The sequence below is a fragment of the Plectrocnemia conspersa genome, unplaced genomic scaffold (assembly GCF_051122295.1).
Source record: "Plectrocnemia conspersa isolate PC_06_02 unplaced genomic scaffold, ASM5112229v1 ptg000012l, whole genome shotgun sequence".
Taxonomy (NCBI): Eukaryota; Metazoa; Arthropoda; class Insecta; order Trichoptera; family Polycentropodidae; genus Plectrocnemia; species Plectrocnemia conspersa.
Genome location: NW_028277176.1, coordinates 5,573,147 through 5,588,761, shown reverse-complemented (window position 1 = coordinate 5,588,761; position 15,615 = coordinate 5,573,147). Strand labels below are relative to the sequence as shown.

At 29.3% G+C, this 15,615-nt stretch overlaps 1 protein-coding gene across 2 annotated transcripts in view; it reads left to right on the top strand.

Moving 5' to 3' along the window:
- The first annotated feature begins 4,521 nt into the window (after positions 1 to 4,521).
- The window catches only part of Nup35 (nucleoporin 35), a 143,488-nt gene continuing 132,394 nt past the window's right edge, over positions 4,522 to 15,615 (top strand). Inside the window, exon 1 of one of the 2 annotated variants that reach the window (XM_088199354.1) lies at positions 4,522 to 4,820. In XM_088199354.1, coding sequence (XP_088055480.1) covers positions 4,813 to 4,820 — 8 coding nt within the window. In that variant the 5' untranslated portion in view covers positions 4,522 to 4,812. The remainder of the gene's footprint in view (positions 4,821 to 15,615) is intronic. The other variant, XM_088199355.1, reaches the window with a different exon arrangement.

The window sequence follows — 15,615 nt, the reverse complement described above, 5'->3', positions numbered from 1 at the left end:
TAAGGTTGACAGATTTTTTTTTGTCCATTTGTAAGAATACCGTATGAAACACATTAAAATTTGTGAAAAAAAAAGTTTGAGGGTCAGCGAAACACATGTAGCTTTTGAACACATTTAGCACGCGCAAGTCAAGGACAAACTGAATTCGGAGAAATAAATTGTCAAGTTGAACGTCATTCTTAAATTCGGATCAAAATATTTCGTTATACTTAGATCAGTCTTCGTTACAATGAAAACATTTTGTATGAAAATTTTTCGGGGACAAATTGAAGATTCGTTATACTGGAAATTTCGTTATTTCAGTACTCATTGCAAAGAGATTTCACTGTATTAATTTTTAAAATAGGTTTGTAACTTATCTAAATAATAATAAAAAAAAAATACCAAAATGTTTTCAACATAAAATGTAATATTAAAACGTAACATTTTGTATCAGAATAAATATTAAATGGTAAGATTTATGTTGACACATGGTAAGATTGGATTTTTTCAGTTGGCAATAGTGTTATCGTTTAAGATTGATACAACTGCTCGACAGCGTCTGTCGTTTACATCTTGACAGTTCTGACGCGCCAACGTTGAATCAACAGCTCTTGTCAACACCAACTATTAGACCTTCGCTACGACCACCACAACTGTTAATGGTAATCAAAATGTAACATTCTAAAATAAAACAAAATTAATTTTGTAACATGGTTTTTATTTATTAATAATTACAAATTTATATAGGAAAAGGGAGGGGTCTCGCTACCGCTCGCGCCGACTTTCACTGTAGAACCAAACAACCTAACTTTTTTTTAATAATATTGTATTGATTTGTTCTCATTTCGGTATTTCTTGTAATTGTCCAGCATCGTCTAATTTATGACTAACTGTTCAAAAAGCTTAGACGCATATGTGAGTACCACAATTGGAATGAGATAATAAAATAGGTTAACTTTAAGTTTCCTGCGTAAAATAAGTGACTATGGCAGCAAGTTACATTATTATGACCATGAGTTATTTTTACTCTGACTGTATACTATTTTTATTCTAACCGCTTGTTATTTTTATTCTGACCGTTTCTTCATATTAGGGGTAATTCTTTCATTATATATTAAGTTATATCATTATATATTAATTTGGGTACACTAAAAATAAATAAAAAATAATAATTTAAACAGTCAATATTTTATTGAAAAAGATTTTAAAAATCTCAAGGCATGCATTGAGGGTTAAGAACTACACTAGACGATCCCTTCGCGAATATGCCGCCCCCAAGCACGTACCACCCGGGGCGACCTGCGATATACGTCAACAACAATAGTCTATCATGCTCGTTAGTAAGATATGATAAGATAATTACCTAATGATCGCGTTCTTATACGTTTATTTAATCATAAACAATGAGCACAAAATAGTATTAAAAAATAAAATAATGGTTTATTAATAAAATATTGAGAATCACTGCTGACAAGCTTGACGTTCAAGTAAAACACGTCGTTCCTTCCCTATAGATAAATAGGTGACAATAGGTGAAGTTTTTCATGCGTAACGCTCAACCCACTCGACCTAGTATGTGTTAGGCACGATACACGTATCATGGTAATGTACCCTCGAGGGACACATCAACTTTTTTTGTATTCAAGATATGTATGGGCCTTATGAATATTTCGAATAATAGCTAGTTGAAACGAATGTTCCGAAAATTAAATGTATAATAAATTAAATCCTTATTATCAAAATACATACATATTTAATTACTTTGTATCTCACGTGTTTATATATCACGATGAAAAGTTTTCTTGTGTCTCAAACGAGTGGGTATTGTGAAAATACATTTAATAATTGCTACTACGGTTAAATTTATTAAACAGAGTTAGAATACGCTGCTATTGTACGGAGTGAATCGGTGGTAATTTTCACTAAAATTTACTTTAACTGTTGTAAGTTTTCAAATAACAAAGTTTTGATATTCGCACGCTCAGAGCGACACGTGTATGTAAATCTACATACATAGAAAGAGGATCTGCCATACATAAAATTGAAAGTTTTTCATACATATATAAATCAAACAACTATATATTTTGACTGTGAGTGAATATGTATTGTACAGATAATTTATATGAAATGTTATTCAAAAAGAGCTATGTTACAGTTTTTTTAGAATATAATCATATAACAAACATCCATGAAGAAATGATGATGATTATATTTTTACTGATGCAGACAATACGTTAAAAAAATCACGTTTTTTGAAATATTCAAAAAATATATTATAATTTTTATTCATCTTGTTATTCATCTCCAAAGATTGGGTTTGAATCCAGATTTCAGATATCGTCGCTGGATGAGGATTGACGTGAAGAGGGAAGCAGCTGTTTTCATGTTCTGTAAATCTCGGTCGATGATTAGCTCGATAGCTTTATTTGGTGGGAATTTTAAATAACTATCATGTGCTTTAGTTCTTGTATATAAGGTGGAAGTACTTGATGAAATTGTGAAAGAAGTAAATTCTGAACGGAAGTGAAATCGCGGATTCGAGTCCCTAAACAGATTTATGTTCGTATTTATAAAAACGCGTTTTTTAAATGCAAATTTATAAATTAGTGTTAAATAATTACCTTAATTTATAAATCTTAATAAAAACATATTATTTTGAAAAAATGTACATATAATAATTTGAATAAGACCAAGATAGGCTATGCTATAATGTAGTCTAACCTAGCCTTAGTCAAAATATTTTATTTTGAAGTATGTATAAATAATATTTTTTTAAATTAAATATGATGTAATAAATCGGGCAACGTCACAAATGAGCGCGGACAAATGGGCGTGCGTCAAAAGAACGCTGCATTATAAGCGCTGCGTCATAAGAGCGTTTACCAAAGTAGCGCTGTACCAAACTAGCGTGCGTCAAATGCGCAGACAGCCATATGAGCGTTTGACAAAAGAGAGCACGTCATAAGAGCGCAAAAATACTTTGAGAAAATCAAGTAATGAATATTTTAGAAATTAGTTATACAAAATATATGTAAATTGTGAGAAATTTCAAAAAATAAAAATTCACGAGATATAGGCGGTAAAATTAGTATTTTATGTGCCAGAGCGTAATGACGATTAAAATGATTAGTCAATAAAAACATTATTATTTATTAATTATTACGTACATACTCAAGTATGGCTCCCCATCCCCATACGTACGATATACATATATTTTTACAAAAATGAAACGCTGATTTTGAATTTATCATTACATTTCGAGTGGCGTAATTGAGCGGCCCTCCGCATCGCAAGAGAAGGTGGTGTCTATGAACACAATTTCATTAGTCAAAGGCAGAGAATGAGCTCTTTTCATCATTGGCGTTACAATAACAAAAGCAAACGGTGATTCATAATATTTAATTAAATGTCCTGTATATTGGTATCTTCTCTTTTGTTTCTATGAATAATAATGCAATTGATAAATGCATTATTATTCATAGAAACAACATTGCAAATATATTCATCTTCAATATAAATTACCTGGAGACAGTCGTTACGTGGACCTAAAGTATAATCTCTCCATTTTTCCCTTAAAGAAGAACAGTATGCATTTTTGGGTTATTTGATGCATCTGCCATTTCTATGCTACAATTATCATATTGTAATAGCAGATGAACTTTGTGATATCTCATAGCTTTTAATCCCATATCAAAATAGTCATAGAACTTATTTTTGATATGTTCAGATGGAGGCAAACAAGATAACGTCTCTGCGTTTATTATAGGGTGATTATGTTTGATATCCGTCCTTAAAATTTAAACAGAATTCTTATACATATTGAAATTACCTTCAGATATTTATCACGCCTCATTGTGTCACAAGTCACCTTTTTTACAAGAACGTCTATTTCAGCTTTGCAATACAAATTTTTTGATTTACGATGTGTTCTTTTCGAAGGGTCAAGTTATATACAATAATTATATATAAGATTATTAGTTTAATTAGAGTACTTACTGTGAAATATATCGTGTGGGTTTTTTTTCATACTCTTGCAATTCCAACTTGTTCTGGATTACGCACTGTATTCTTTTATCCAGTGCTTCGCTTCCTCGTTCGTCTTTATATTACATCGAAAAGTTTCAGTGTCAACCTCGACGTAGTTAAAAGATTTAGGAAAATGTTGTAAACGACTGTTACAAGCAAACGACAACGCACTCGATTGACACTTGGGGGCAGCACCGACGCCGCGCCCAGCCGTACGCACGCATACAACTACACTCAAAATTTGCATTTAAAAAATCGTAGGTAATAATAATATTTTTCATATAAATAAAGCTGAAATCATCGACATTATACTTTAAGTAGGTCAACAACAACAGCAAAGGTGACCTTCGTGTCACTCTCGCATTAAAATAAACAAACAACTTGCATTAAAATAATTCGAATTAGAGATAAATATTTTAAAAATAGACAAAGAGGTGAATGACATTTGCTATTTTTAATGAAGCATAACCTTGAATTGTCTGGATGCATCTAGAAATATTAAAAAAAAACACCAGTAGCTATGCGACTGCGGTCGTAAACAGTCGAATAAATTGTTTTGTTACATTTTTCTCGAATAAGTGTTCTCGATGTTTTTAATTAGCAGTGCATTATAAAGTGATAGTGTAATTTATGTATGTGTTAGAATTAAGCAGTGTATAATTCAAATTTTGTGTATGCAACACCGTTGCACCAGTGTTTTTCCACGGCGTACCTTCTACCGCGGGCCTCGCGGGGGGCGGGGGGTGTGACGCCGCGCCGTGGCCCGCCAGGATATTTACAATTCTATGCATCGTGCATAATGCTATGACAAGGTAATGTCTTTCTAATTTTCTGTGTCTTTCGAATATAGTTAACCCTTTGTGCTAGAAAGTCGACAATCGGTCGACATCGAATTCCAACCGTTGCACTCGTGCGTCGACGAAACTTGAAATGCTTTTATTGGCTTTGTGTTGGAGCTAATTTTGCCAATTTTAATTTATCAATAGTGAAAAAACTTGTAAACACATTTTAGTAATATTCAATTTTTAACTTATGCGAATAACTCAATAATAAGTTTATTGTAAAATATTTCATCGTAACATGGTCGTTTCGCGTGGTGTTAAGACCAATAATTGACACCGATAATTTACGGTGTCAATTAAACTCATTTTTATCTTCGAAGGGTATCTATATTTTTATGATATGGGATGAAACGGGATTATATGCTCTAATTGTGCATAATTCTTACTAAATATTGTGTGTCTGTTAAAAAGAGCGAGATGCAAGAAGAGCTCGCTATTTCGCTTGCACTATTCAAATCAGCGATTGACAACTATCGACAACTCAAATAATAATATTAGTCTTTTCGAGCTAGTAACTTACTAACGGAATTAGTAATCTGTGTTTTAATTATTTATAAATACATATATTGATTTATTTTTACAAATTATTTATATACTAAAGAATGACGATATAATAATGTTATTACTGTGACAGTAATAGTAGTAGGAATGATATCTTACCACTTAAAACAAGATGGATTATGCCAATATTTGATGCAAATAATGAATCTTAAATAATATGACAATTAATTAGTTTAGTGCGCCAAGTAAATATTGTTAACCTAATATAATATGTACCTCTGCACCAAGAGATCCATTTACTGTCCAGATACCCAGAGACCCGAAACTATAGAATAATATATCGATTTATAAAAACACTAATCAATTTACTAAGAGAGATTTGCATAATAGTGAATTATTATTATTTTTAATCTAATAGAAATATTGTTTCTAAGACAAGTTTATATATGGTGCCCTTTTAAAAGTGTAAATCCTACAATTTTTTTAATATAATTTTAATTTTAATTTTAAATTGGATTTATTTTATACACTTTCTGGATTGATAGTGCAGCAAGGGCATTTAGTACATAATTTTACTAAGACATCAATTTACATTTAGTACATCAATTTACTAAGTGAGATTAGCATAATAGTTTATTATTATTATTTTTAACCTAATAAAAATAATGTTTCTGAAATAAGTTTAAGTATATATGGTCCCCTTTTAAAATTGTAAATTCTACAATTTTTTTATATAATTTTTATTTTTATTTTTATTTTTATTTATTTTATACACTTTCTGGATTGATAGTGCAGCAAGAGCATTTAGTATGCTAAGAATATTTCTACCAATATTAAATCTTGTACAAATTTCAAGTTTTAAATTTAATTATTTTTTTAAAAACTGTTTTAATAAATTCCTAAATATTTTGGTATGTCGAAATATGGTTTTAATTTCAAATATCATTAGATAATAACAGTATTTTCATATTTCCAAGGTATCGGGTTTTGTAATAAGAAATTACAATTTTTTTCTTCCACTGAAATTAATGTATAATTGTCAATTGAAGTTTGGTAAGTCTTTTTAGGAGATTTGATCTTTTCATTGAGCATTGTTTCAAAATGTTGTAATGCTTGTTTTGCAAAAAAATGAATTATTCGATTTTAGTGATTATTTTTAATATTTTTCTTAAGAACCATAAGATTTTATGTTTATTTTTATCATCCAAATTATAATATCTAAAAATATTGGGGCGATATTCAAAGCTAGTTATGGATAAAAAGGGTATTTTGTCAAATATTGTAAATCTTACAGTATTATTTATAGTAATCTTAATCTCACTGATGCATATCGTATGTATGGAGATGGGGAGCCATACTTTCGTATATACGTAATGATTAATAAATAATAATGTTTTCATTTACTAATCATTTTAATCGTCATTATGCTCTGGCACATAAAATACTAATTTTACCGCCTATATTTCGTGAATTTTATATTCCTAATTCCTAAAATATTCATTACTTGATATTCTCCAAGTATTTTTTGCGCTCTTATGACGCAGCGCTTATAATGCAGCGCTTATATGACCGCGCTCATTTGACGCACGCTCTTTTGACCGGCTGCCAATAAATCTAGTTGGGTTGAGTTAGGCTATGCTATAATATAGCATAACCTAGCCTAAGGCGAAATAGTTTTATTGATAAATATGTATAGAAATAAATATAAATACAATCATATTAATTTCAAAAAAAAATATCTTAAAAGTATTAATTTTAGTTACACTAAGCTGTAAAGTAGCTTTACGTAGCCCAAGTTAAAATATTTGTAATAAAAAATATTATTATTTGTGTTACAAATGTGCTCATATAATAATTTGAGTAAAGCTAAGTTAGGATACACGTACTGTAGCCTTGTTTACAATATTTGGATAAATAAATATGTAGAAAAATAAATATAAATAAAAATATATTATAAAGAAAAACAATGCTAAATGTAGCTACGCTCTAATATAACCCAACCTAGCCTTACTCAAATTATTTTATTAATTATTTATATAGCTATGTAATTAAAAAATTATAAATTTAAATACAGATATACTAAATTATATAAATGGGGTCACAAGGACGTTGTAGTTATTGTTATAAAGTGATCATAAAATTTAAAATAAAATGAAAATAGCAGAAAAAGTGTTTTGCCAAAATTAAAAAACTACATTTAAAACTATTTTCTTATTACATTTTTCGTTATTTTTTCCTTTTTTTCTTTGGAAATATCATATAAGTAATTTTGTAAAGAATACTTATTAGTATTTTTTAAAGTGCAAAACAATTTTTATAAAAAAAAATATTTTAACCTCTTAAAATTTATAATTTATTTTATTTGTTTCTTTAGCACTCTAACAATGTAGTTCATAGTATTAAAATAAATATTTTTTTAATTTATTATTACTTTATATCGTGTATGAGACAAATGGTATATGGCCGCCCGTATTTTTAAAAATCTGTTTTTTGACTATATAGTAAATTAATGAAAGTGATGATATTAATGGGATAAAAAAAATTAGTACAAAGTCGTTTAATTGATTTTTATTGCTACTCGTAGATATTACAATGAAGGATCAGCGTATAAAGTATTTTTAAAAGTACCTGAATGTTAGGAATATTGTTTAAACGCTTTTTATTGTTTGAAACACGAAAAATTTATATTGATAATTGGTCAAAAATTTTGGCAATTTGACTAGCTGGCTTATTATATTTCGCAAAAAAAACATAGATTTTTATTTAATATCTTAAAAAAAATGTTATAAATAAATCTGAAAAAACATAACCTACAAATATAAATATAAATATAAGGCATTCAGATTGATTTAGAATAAATGGACCTCTATTAGATAAGCCGACTTAACAACTATGCTTGACATGACAATTAGGTCACAATTTTCTACTCATTGTAAACAATAATAGGAATAATGATATACATATGTAATTAAAATATTTAATAAATCGAAACAATATTTGCAGGGTAATTTGAATGATTAAGTTTTTCTAATCAATGAATATGATGAAGGGGTACTCGGATTTTTTTTCGGTATTTTTTATTAGCAATTATTAAAAAAATATATAAATACCGTTAATATCGTATTGACTATTTTTCTCTCAGTATTATCTGTATTGAAAATGCCGATACTATTGCAATACCTAGTCACAGCATTAGAAGCACCAGATACGGTCGTATCTGGCAACTTCTCAACTCAACGGTCGACTTTTCCGTTAAAGTGTATATTTTATATAAAAATATAAAATATATTCTCAACAATATGGCAAATTTTTCTGACCCCTGTATTTATAGATAGTGATATATAAAACTGGTAGTTCATTTTTTAGTTGCTGTTTAACACTACAGATTAAAAAAAATATTTTTTGATTACATGCCTTAATATTTCTATCTACTATAGATATTTATAAATAAATAGTATAAAATCACATGCTCTCACTTTTTATTTTACAGATGTGAGATTTTCATGGCATATGTATCAGAATGGTCGGAACAAAGAGGCGTTTATGCAAATGAATATAAATAAATACATAAGGGTGCTCTTGTAAAATAATAAATATTTAAGGATTGTACGTCAAATTATATTTTCAACAATATTTATTTTATTAAAAAACTTTTCTAGAGAAAATAAAATAGCATATTATATTAAAAGAAGTGACGGCGTACGAAAGAGTGATTGATCATTTACTGTTCGAATAACAAGGATATTTGTCAATTCGGTCAAAAAACTACATACGTATACTTCGACAATGTATATAAGCGGTATAGCCGCGTGCCTTTTAACATCCGATGGAGCGTGAAAGATGTGATTTTTCACAATGTCGAATAAGTTCGTTTGTAAAAATCCGGTTTCAAAATCAGTGTCACCTCGCTCATCTTTGTCTCTTTGTGAATCGCGCTAGGCATTTTCCATGTTTTTCGTCGATTCTCGTTCGAGAGGAAAATGTTAAAATCATGCTGCGATAGAAAGGGGCTTGAGAGAAAGAAAAGGGTGTGTGGAAAAAATAAAATAAAGTACACATACGCGCGGGCGCAAGTATACGACGAAATATAAAAAAGAGCAAAGGATAAAGTAAATCAAAAGCAACTTTTTCCACCTGACTGACAAATATACGAGCCGGGGAATTATACGCTCGCAGGAGCGCAAACAGAAATCAAACACATATAAACACGCCGTGCGGAGCAAATAAAACGAAATAAATAAAATATACTCAGATCTATACGTACGCGGGTACAACGCCAGAGCGCGCGTTAGTATACAGTGTTACCCAAAATAACAGTATTTTAGATGCTGATATTTTGTGAGCCGTTCCTTTACTTCTTCGTCGTTGCTTCATTGATACGGATCGTGGCCCTCATTCTTCGATTTTTTTACGACTTGTCTTCAACTCCTCTGATATACAAAATTAAGCGCTTTTGAAAAATCGATCGATCCGTCTTTCTTAATAAAATAGATCTGCTTCTGTTTAAAAAATGAAAATGCAATAATTTAAAAACATACTCAATATCATTATAAATAGTTTTGGTAACCCTGTAAATAGTTTTTTCGGAAATATAAATAAGTAGATGTAAACAAGTGTAAAGTAATCGTATCGGCGTCGCGGATTTTCCCGGCCCACGGATTTCCCTCGGTCGGTCGAATTTATATCGCGAAAGGCGGAAAAATGGCGAGCGTAAACTTGCCTGACAATTTGGACGTTTGGGAATATTAAAAAGTGTAAATCAAACGCGCCCAAGGTTTTTTGGCGAGAAGAGCTCTCCCGAGAACGGCTTTGGCCCATCGTCAGGAGACGTTGCTAAAAAGGCAATACTTTCTCGAGTCGGGCTCGAGAGGGGCACCGAATAATTCATCTCGAAAGCTCAACACTCCGTTTCTAGGGTCTCTTAATTGGATGCCATAAAGTCAAATTAAAATTGTTATTAATTTGAAAATACGCACAAACGCTCGCGTCTCAGCAGAAAATTTTGTAATATCATGTTATGTAGAACGTATACGAAAAATTAACCATAGCTAAATTTGGTAAAGGTCATGTTATAAAATTAAAATTAAGAGCATACTAAATTTAATTTAAAAATACAATGAGTTATTATTCAAAACATTAAATTCTTAATAACTTGCATTCCAGTAATAATGCTGCGCGTTTTTCTTAAATAACTAAATTGTTAAAAAAAATCTTTGATCTTGTGAGTAAAAACGAATAAAGTAAATAAACGACAACTATATAATATATCGGTATTTAATTTAGTAATAAGTACAACTTATACAAGCATGTTTCAAAAATATTAAATAGATCATTTTTTGATATCTTTTCATTTACCTATTTCTTAAGTGACGTTGCTTTAAAGTCTATAAATAAGTTATATAAAATAATATATAAACAGTTTTGTGCTGGCAAGATGAAAGAACAAAAAAAACTTGAAACTTTGACGTATTTTAAATTCTTATAAACTTGTGTTCCAACGATAGTGTTGCTTGTTTTTCTTTAGTGACTATATTGCTTAAAAAATCCCGTAATCTCATGAGTGAAAGAAACAATACCTATGATATACCGGTTTTAAATTTAGTAATAAGTATAACTTATACGATCATGTTCTAAAATACAAAGGAGCTTAAAATAAATAGCAGAATTTATTCCTAATTAATTAAGTTAACAAGAAATATTGATACATATTATTTTTATAACGGTTATATAAAATGAAAAAGTAATTTTATAAAACCGTTATAAAAATAATTTTATAATAAAATTTTATTGTTTTTTATTTATAATTACTTTTTATAACCAGTAGGACATATATTTAAAAAAAATAGTAGTTCCTTTTGATATTGTAAATGTAAAGCATTTTAAAAGGTTGCAAAGTCAGATTCGCTGTTCCTCTATAACGTATTTTTTATCTGATTCTCAATACGTCATAATTTTCTGATCTTTACAAATGCACAAAAGTCACCTCTATTCAATAAAAGAAAGACAAATTGTCCATAAAGAACTAATCTTAGTGTTGTCAGTAATGCTAAATTGTTCGAAATAATTAAAAATAAATACGTCTTCAATCATTTATTGAACCATCTAGATGTGGGAATTCAATTAGACGTCGTATATACGGATTTTTAAAAAGCCTTTGACATGGGTTATTAATAAAAAATATCATTTAGAATATATTTAGAATCTTACTTTTATTATATTTTTGTGCATTATAATAATACTATGTATTGTTTTTTGACCATCTTGACGCATTGGAATAATCTGTTAAGTCTAAAGCAGCATAATAATAATTCGGAAATTTCAGTAATTTCTATAATTTCGGTAATTATATATTATTTTTTATTATTTTGTATGAGACTGCTTGTTTGTCGGCTTTTAGCTGTTATAATTAAGATGAAGAAAATAATATAAATTATTTTGTAAAGCAAAAAGGTACAAAAGGCTGTAGATATTGCGGTGGTACACCGGGGTAAAAATGACTACCTGCGTTGTTGATAGACACAACCACAATATGTATCTAGAAATTTCAAAATATTTCCCTACAAATATAAACGAATAATTGGACAAGTATATTCGGTATTCAAATACTTTTTCATTCAGATTAGTCTTTAATATGAAGTGATGGCATTGGTATGTTCCAATTGAGAGATATTTTATGAATCGTCGAAAATGTAGAAGGTCGATACTGTAGCAATGGACGTTTTTGAATTTTGCAATTAAAGCTTTATAGATAACAGCACTTACGCATAATAATTAAAGCACATAAAAGCAAAACAGAGAGTCAGCTGTTTCGAAATGCTAGCGCCTCTTTATGAGTAAACCAATATCAAACAGCGCTTCTTAGTGAGCTCCTTATTTTTTTAATAAAAAACCCTATAAATTTACTACACAATTCATAAGCTTTATATGATCAAAAACAAAATACAGATAAATATCTAAATCAAACAAGGAATTAATCGACTATTAGAATTGTCATCGAGGAAAACATGCAGAAATATATTCGTCTTTCCCTGAATTTTAGCTTCATGAACACCGTAACGTTCGTGTTAATTGTACAATGACGAAATCTGCTCTCAGACACTTAATCTTTATAATGATGGCAACGCTAAGTACAACCCGCAGATGGCGCGTCGCCAAGGGTCTGCCGCCCCTGGATTATGTGCCTCGTATACATATTTCTAGTGATAACAACAGTGTTTTTCTATTCAACTTTGTCTTATCTGTGTTTGTTTTTTATATACATATATTATAGTGTAGTTTTAAATTGCATAAAGTGTCGAATCTTATTGCTAACGCAATTGAAATATTTACATTTTGGGTTACACAAATAAAAATTGACGTGTATTAGATATAACTTCCGTTTTAAAAGTTTTTAAAGTTTTTGAAAACACACAAATAAAATCCTTTCAGTTTAGTCCCCACATTTTTCTAAATATCTTCTACGTTCTGAAAAACTATTTAAAAACATTTTTTCTTTTTGCAATTGGTCTCAACAACGTATTATAAAAAAATGTGACAAGAAATAATCATTATTCTCTACATGTTTTTCATATTTTCAACTCAACCGTGTATTTTTTTCCATTTAAATATAATCTGGTGATCTTTTATTATACTTTTAAAAATTGTTATAAATAAATCTGCATTTTAAAAAGCGATGGACACACCCTAGAGACCTTGACTAAATTTATACAAAAATCTAATGTTCCTAAAAAAACTCATTTCGCTTACACATTTGTATGCAAATTGAACGTCTCGTAATTACAGTAGAGCACATATTGGCATATTTATTCAGTGATATTTTAATTTAATTATACGTGACCCAAAGGTCTAAATTAGTATGCAGAACCATGCGCATTTTCTAATACAAACCCAATTAAATACAAATCCGACACAACGCATTAGGCGTGTACAAGTTCAGCAACGGCAATTTCAATATTAGCATTACTTAATGCGATATTTAATTACATATCACACACACATACATGCACATATGTATGTACGTTTTAAGAGTGTGGATGTAATCGTGCGGCGAACTTCAGGCTTTATATTTGAAGACGTGATTGCAAAAACATGTTATGCCACTCTTAAGGAAAAGTATATTTATTCAGTTTTATTTTATATCTGATATACACAATTATGTATTATATATTTAAGATAACTATAAATCTAGTAGTTCATATACTTCATGTTATACAGCTATAAAGTACAATTGGTCAATAGAAATCACAAGTGAAAACAGCGAATAAGACAAACGTAATCTAAATTGAAAAAAATCGACGCTATTATAGCAAAGTATAGTGACTTTAAACTTTTTTTTAAATATATATATCAATTTTGGTACTAAGGTCCTGTTTATTTTCTCTTTTAAAAAATGTGATTCAATACAGTCTTTATAAGATTGTCCAAAGCTTAATAAAGTGATGTTTTACAATCAGTATTTTATTTAAAAATAGCTATTCAAAGACAAAAACTTCTTGGCTAAGATAATCTCAAAAGCTTTGCGCTCACGGATAGCTTTCGCGTAATATGAAAATTAAGTTTAAAAATTATTATGGGGTGAAAAAATTGGCTAATCCCGTATAGGGGCAAAGGAGCACGTGACCGCCTCACCTGTATCGCTTAATTATCATCCCCTTTTTTCCCGCTCGCCCTAATGCGAGTACGGGGTGCACGGTCACGAAATCGGATATTTTGCAGACGGAATTGCGCCGATTAACCTTTTCCTCGGCTACGATATGCCGATTTTTTTCAAAAACTCGTTTTCACTTTATTAACTTTTTTAAAGCGAGAGTTTGCGAAAGAGTCGAAACAACGATTACTTTTTATGGTTTTAAAATATAGCCGTGCATTAAACGAACGATTGTTTGCGAAATTAAACGTTGAATTATGCGTCAAATGTGAGTTGTGAATTGAAATAACAAAACAAATTAACTTTTTGGCTTGTTATAAGTATATCTAGCTGATAATTTCTGAGCAATCTTAGACACAAGAACGCATCTTGCTTATACATCCCCTCCTTAAAATGTGTTTCAGGTGGCGTGTTTTATTAGTTTTAATTTGTGTTTCTTATGTTTATATATATTATTTCTATGTAATTTTATATTTAAGTTAAAATTTTATTTTAAATATAATTTGCTTTAAAAGCGATTTCTAAATTTAAAAATTAGAGTTAGAAATAATATAATGATAGCAAAATTATTTTTATAAAATCAGTAGTATTTTATAAAGAGTGAAATTAAGATACCTAATGGAGTACCACATAGATCAATGTTGGGTCTATTATTGTTTGTGTTGTATATATGATATTATAGAAATATTATATTTTATATATATGCGTGAATTTGTAAAAGTGTTGAATTATTTGTATTATATACAATAATTGAATAATAGGTAAGGAAGATAATGAAAAAAATTAAATTTGTACAAAATAAAATGAGTTAATATAATTAAGAACATAGAAGTATTAATTTATTAATGAATAATCATTTAATATTATGGATTTATATAATAAATAAGATTTTTTAAATTAGAGGTTTTAAGTATATTAATATTGTAATGCCTGCACTTCACTCTCTGGAAGTTACCGAACCCAAAGGTCTACCGAATATAGTCAAGGTCGCCGACTTCCGAGTAGCGTCCACACTGCCCCCAAAATGTATAAATTGCGCACGGTGTGGTATTTCGATTAAAATCGACTATAAAAATGTAATCACAGATAAAAAAAAAAGTTGCTTTGTAAAGCTGATAATTTTTCGCAACTCGTACATTGGGCAATTATTATTATTTTATTTTAGTACAGTGAAAAATTCAAACCATTGATTGTGATAAAGCAGGTAAGTGTTTCTACGTTTCAAAGTTCTTTCTTGCAATAGCTGTCATATTAAACACACAATATTATTTTGAATAAGAACCATTTTTTAGTACTTTTTCCTATATATTTTTTTAATTTTGAGTTCATTGGTTATATTTTCCACAACTTTTTAATCTAGATTTTATATATAATATATACCTTAGGTCTTGCTCTTTATGATACATGTAAAATTGACTGCGGATTTTTGCGGTTTTTAGCACATTGCATACCTTAAAAATGCATTATTCCTAAAAATGGGACGGGGCTTAGTCGCGAAAGTTAGGACCTAAACCTTTTAAACCATTATAACTTTTTAAATAGGTAATGTGTTAACGTCAAATTTAAAATAAAGTATAGTAATGATTGTAATTTTTTAATAATATGGTTACCGTGGTA